Source organism: Simochromis diagramma, unplaced genomic scaffold (assembly GCF_900408965.1).
Source record: "Simochromis diagramma unplaced genomic scaffold, fSimDia1.1 OVJJ01000302.1, whole genome shotgun sequence".
NCBI lineage: Eukaryota > Metazoa > Chordata > Actinopteri > Cichliformes > Cichlidae > Simochromis > Simochromis diagramma.
This window is the reverse complement of record NW_024386792.1, coordinates 1370969-1376495: the sequence shown is the minus strand read 5'-3', so window position 1 is coordinate 1376495 and position 5527 is coordinate 1370969. Positions and strand designations below refer to the sequence as shown.

Sequence of the window (5527 nt, the reverse complement as noted above, 5' to 3'; positions counted from 1 at the left end):
GTATATTGACAATAAATGATAAAGTATCTCCTCCCTGTCAGCTTTAATTGGTTGAGTGGTTTTATACCATGAGATGCTAACAGCTCACCTGCTTATCAGTTTATTCCTTGAGGGCACTCTGATTTTCTCTGTTTTACTCTCCAAGTCAACCAGCGGCCGATGGCGCGTTACTTGGGTGCTTTAAAGAATATTACACTGTGTCGTTCGTTAGGGAGAGTGTGTCTGGCCAGCCTGTGTGTTAGCCTGCTGTCGTAGGGGGCATGTGGTGGGCTGATGGGGGTTCAAAGTGTTCCCCTTTAAAAGTCAAAACAGCATGTGATTTGATTTCATGCTCTTTTATCCTTTAACTAGCCTGATAACAGGGACGGAAAAAGGCAATGATGTGTTTGTGTCCGCGTCTGGATAACAAATCTCCATCATCCCCTAGCAGAGGGTCCATTAGCTTCGGCCCCCCTCCCCGGTTGCCCAGTGATAAAGTAAACAATGTGTGTTTGACCAATCCCGCGCGCAAATATTTGTCCTGGAAGCTGCCTCATCCGACGCCAGTCACACACACGCCTACTGGCGTGTGCGGAGGTATATATACAGGGCCAGTCCTGGAGGGCACATCGAGCAAATCCATCAGTGACCCAGGCCAGACCTTTATTCTTGGACAGACACTAAACCTGGCAGCTAGGTAAGGTAAGGAAACTCAATATAAGCGTTTTATCCTTTTTTTGTTATTCCCAATCAAGTTCTTACTGTCCCTCTTTCTGCATTCATCTCACCAGGATTAGAAGCCGACATGGCTGCAGGTGTCATCAGGAACTTTCTCATCCAGGCTCCGACTCCGGCCTACTTCCCCATGATTTTTCAGCATTCTCCGTGTAAGGACGGTGCCTACGAGAAGACACTGCCAGAGAAGCCAGAGGAGAGAGAAGACGAAGAAGAGAGACAGGCAGATGAAGACGAGGAGGACGAAGAATCTGAGGCTCAGGAGGAAGAGGAAGAAGGTTTGGAGGAGGTTTTCTTAAACCCCGCTCACCATGCTCTGGATGTGACCAAGCAGCTGCTGAGGTTCGCCGACGTCATCAGTCGCGATGTGCAGCGCTATTTCGGTCGCTGCTCCGGTGACCGAGAGGCGTGCGACATCTACAGCGACTCCATCTCCATCACCACCAGTGGGCGTCTGCGTTACTATGACGACCTGATGAGAATAGCGAGAGGAAGTCCTGAGATGCAGGAGAACAGCTTCAGGGCCTGTCCTGAAGAGCAGAGAGCCGTGGCTGCAAAAGGCAACAGCAGTGGGCTGGGGCCCCTGGCTGAACTGTTTGACCTCAGGGCCCCGAGCAAGGGCCGAGGCCAACCGATGATCAAACGGCACCTGCCTCTCAGTTTCTGGACCGAGCCGATCCCCAGCTGCCCTCTGGTCACTCTGAGTAACACGCTTGACATCGCACACAGGACCGGCGCCTCGCCTTCGCAGGACCTCACACGCACGGACGAGAACGCGCACATGCACTATAACGTCCCAGCGCAGCACGACATGCACACCCTCGACAGCGCTCAGCCAGACTTCAGCGACCTGTTGGCAAACTGGGATCCAAACCCGGAGCTCACTCACACGCTGACGGAGAACACAAACATGCAGCACTGATCACGCCACCCTCAGCCTGGGACTGAAAAGACTCCACTTATGATCCTTTTACAAAAAAAGTTTTCTGCAGTTTGAAAGGGTCGGGACAAAGAACCTGCCATCTGAGCAGAGTGAGATTTAGTTTAATAAAAAAATGTACCAGGACCCACTGTGTCCTCTACTACTGTAACATAATCGGGTGTGAAACTGTTACGCTTTATTTCTGTTGCATAACATTTTGTAGAGCTGCTGTTGATATTTTATAAAATAGATTCATTAACATGAGTGTTGACTCTTTGTTGCTGTTATTTACTCCCTAAGTCACAGTTTGGATTTTGTCAAATATGGCTGTGTTGGGTTGAAAAATTAAGTTTTTCTGAATAAATCCATCATCGTTTTGGTCATACAGTCGTGGAGCTGTTAAAAAAAGAAGTTTAACTTCTTGTTTTGCCACATGGATGCACAGGTGCACTCCAGGACGCTGTAACATCCCTGCTGTGTGGCTACAGCATTGGGTTACAGGTGTAAAGAAAACACTAGTCACCACACCCATCATTTATCTCACGGTATCTCTATTGTACATAGAAGCTGTCCAAGGTTAAACAGACGGGCAGCAACACAAACTTTTCTTTTGCAGCTGTTTCCTGGAGTGAAACCCTTCACATTAATGTGCAATTTACCTTTATCTGCGAATTGGTATTAGAGAGACGACAGGAAACTAAAAATGGAGACAGAGAGGATGCTGGAAGCAATGACCTGCTTCTTTGAATCTCAGAGCAACATTGAGAAACCTGGACGTAGTTCAATAAAGTTCAAAGATATTCATTGAGTTTTAAAGTTATAAACAGAAACAGATGTGGCTCACTTCCACAGCACGTCTTTTGTCCCGTCTCCCTCTCATCAACCCCAACCGGTCACGGCTCCCCGAGCCTGGTGCTGCCAGAGGTTTCTTCCTGTTAAAAGGGAGTTTTTCTTTCCCACTGTTGCCAAGTGCTTGCTCATAAAAACTTTACCTTACAATATAAACCTTGAGATGACTGTTGTTCTCATTTGGCGCTATATAAAAAAACTGAATTCAGCAAATAAATAAGACTTTTCAAAACATACGTTTTAGAGGAACACAAAGGTTAAAAGAAAAGAACCTCGCGGTTGTTTTAAGAGCTCAAACTTCAATCTCAACTTTTGAAGCAAGTTTTAAAATCCTGAAAACAGCTGGACAACCTCTGCCTATGGAGAAAGACTCGGCGCTGTGAGCCGTGCGTATGTGAGTGTTACATGTACTGGTTTTAGATTAACTGAAGCGCACATCGACACGCACAGTAAAACGCAAAGCATCTGCATGACAAAGACAGCACTATGTTGACAGCACTCAGCTTCAGTGATATTTCACGTTGCTAGCTTGAAGAGAAAACGGAGAAACTTGCTATCTTTCTTGATTAATGGTGCTGTGGATTTAAATTTGAGGTCATGACAAGGGCAACTGTGGAAAGTGGTCTCTGTAGTTTGAGTAAACATAAAGGGTGTGATAAATGGTAAGAGTTGTTAATCCACTTGTTAGTATCACTGTGGGAGTTTTTAGGTAAATGAGGGTTTGATAAGGAGCAGAAAGAGGAGTTAAAGTTAAAAGCGTTTTAATGCTACCACGTGGTGTATGGGGAGGTCTATTTAAATGCTATAAACAAAAGAAACACAAACACAAACATACGAGTAGGTGTACGTGTGATCAAACACAGCAGTCGATCATCCAGTTTACCCAATTCTGAATCTACAAGGCATCGTTTGATTGGCCGAGACTGGAAAGTTTCCCCTACAGGCGTGACGCCTGATTGGATGACAGGGAAGGCCAGTAACATTCTGACACACACGCTTCATCTTAGATAAATAATCGTACAAAGAGTAAAAGACACATGCATTGACGGTCACCTACACCTAAGCACAGGTACCAGAGCAGCTCAGACAGAGACGCAGACATGAAGACTCACAAGCTTTTGTTCATAGCGCTGCTGGGCCTGCTGCTGTGGGCCTCCTGCACGCAGGCCGAGGACAGCACTGACAGCCAGACAGAGACGCAAGAGGAGACGTCTGAGGAGGCATCGGAGGAGACAACCGAGGAGGCGGAGGAGGAGGCAGAGGCACCAAAGAAAGAGAAAACAACTGAGATAGAGGAGGAGAATAACGTCATGATCCTTCACATCAACAACTTTGAAAGAGCCCTCAGCGAGAATCAGTATTTACTGGTTGAATTCTGTAAGTGGGATGTCTTATATTCTGGAACAAAATCCTGATTATTATGATAAATGAGCTCTTTCTCCTTCTTTAGATGCCAGTAATAACTTGTGATGAATTTTCCCTTATCGCTTTGTTCTGTCTTCAACACAATTGTTATTAAATTTGAGTTGCTTTTATGCACAAATAACATCAGTGACAGCGAAGGTTGGCATAAGGTGCCACATAAAGAAGAACTCATAGGTAAGTTGTGCAGATTTTATGTAATAACATGAAAACTAAAATGTAAAATAAGCATTAATGCTCCTTGTTCATCCTGGGAACATAATCTAATCTAAACTGATCAAAGAAGGTTAGAAAATATGGCAGGAAGTGAAAAGATTATCTCATTTTGCTGGCAAGGAATTTAAAATTTGATCAATTTATAAAAGAGAGAAAATCTTTCCTTTCCCAGCCTTTAACAGCGCCGAGGCATTATCGCACACGTGACACGTCCTGTCCAGGTGTTGTGCGGGTTCAACTCTCCCACAGATGAACTGAAGCGGAGAGGCCAGGATGAGGAAATGAGACATGGGGGAGAAAGACGGAGCCCAACTGCCACTTTTCTATCAGCTGCTCATTTCCATGAGTATCTGGACAGGAGCTGCTGATAGCAGCAGAGGCCTGCTGTGGACAAACCCCTGTAGTGTCTCCCTCTGTCTCTCACTGGAACTTTCATTGAACTGTGTGTGTTCATGTGTTTTTATATGTACTGTAGATGCTCCTTGGTGCGGTCACTGTAAACAGCTGGAGCCAATTTACGCCGAGGCTGCCGAGAAGCTGAAGGAGGAGGAGCCGGAGCTGCGCTTGGCCAAAGTGGACGCCACGGAGGAGAAAGAGCTGGCCGAAGAGTTTGACGTCGGAAGCTTCCCCACTCTGAAACTCTTCATCAATGGAGACCGCAAAGAGCCTGTCGAATACACCGGTGAACACACACACTTATACACAAACACAAGCAGCTCTTTATGCATCATCAGTGAACATCATCACCTGATTGTGTATAGTTTGCATTTTTCCACCTCCCAGCACCTTCGAGGGTTATCATCTATTAGTTTGCACACTGAACCAAATGTGTGTGTTTAAACTACTGTGTAACCCAGTTGGTGTTAGATATTTTTCTGAGTCTTTGTGTGTCAAAGCTGTGGTTCCCACAAAGGCCTGTGGGATGGGTACTGCTTTACTGAGTAGAGCAGCTGACCCATATGCAATAAGGGTTGGAATCTGCCTAGAGGTCTTTACTGGTCTTTCGCTCAACTTTATTACAATAAGAATCTAATGTGACCAAAAATTATATTTTCAAAAAGTAGCCCTTCATCAGCATCACTTCTCACATTAAAACATGTTGAATTGAACTCATGCTACACTTTTTAAAATTAAAATAATTACTGTAAATTCATTTTTCCAGCAAAGAGTCCAATCCAGCCACTGGACAGGTTTGGGAATGTTTTTTAGATGACAATTTGGGGCTTTTAACTTTTTTTCTGCTAAAAACCTTCCCCAAGGCTATTTGCACTTCAAGTGTAATTAAGTGACAGATAAACAAACAAACACCAGTAAAATTCTTGTTTTTTCACTATTGACTGTAAAAATAAATGGGTCCAAAGTTTTTAAAAAAAGGTATTTTTTGTGAATTAATGACACTTGTGT

At 44.7% G+C, this 5527-nt stretch overlaps 2 protein-coding genes across 2 annotated transcripts in view; both read left to right on the top strand.

The window, feature by feature from the left end:
• The first annotated feature begins 784 nt into the window (after positions 1 to 784).
• On the top strand, positions 785 to 1920 carry LOC120729238 (protein PERCC1). The gene has a single exon (XM_040024779.1). It carries the CDS (start codon positions 785 to 787, stop codon positions 1634 to 1636), a length of 852 nt encoding a protein of 283 aa, XP_039880713.1. The 3' UTR covers positions 1637 to 1920.
• A 1594-nt stretch (positions 1921 to 3514) lies between these two features.
• The window catches only part of pdia2 (protein disulfide isomerase family A, member 2), an 8005-nt gene continuing 5992 nt past the window's right edge, over positions 3515 to 5527 (top strand). Inside the window, exons 1-2 of the mRNA XM_040023723.1 lie at positions 3515 to 3862; positions 4599 to 4805. Coding sequence (XP_039879657.1) covers positions 3586 to 3862; positions 4599 to 4805 — 484 coding nt within the window. The 5' untranslated portion in view covers positions 3515 to 3585. The remainder of the gene's footprint in view (positions 3863 to 4598; positions 4806 to 5527) is intronic.

What these genes read in the sequence shown, in the direction of transcription:
- LOC120729238 (XM_040024779.1), top strand. Translation starts at nt 785, where the DNA reads ATGGCTGCAGGTGTCATCAGGAACTTTCTCATCCAGGCTCCGACTCCG.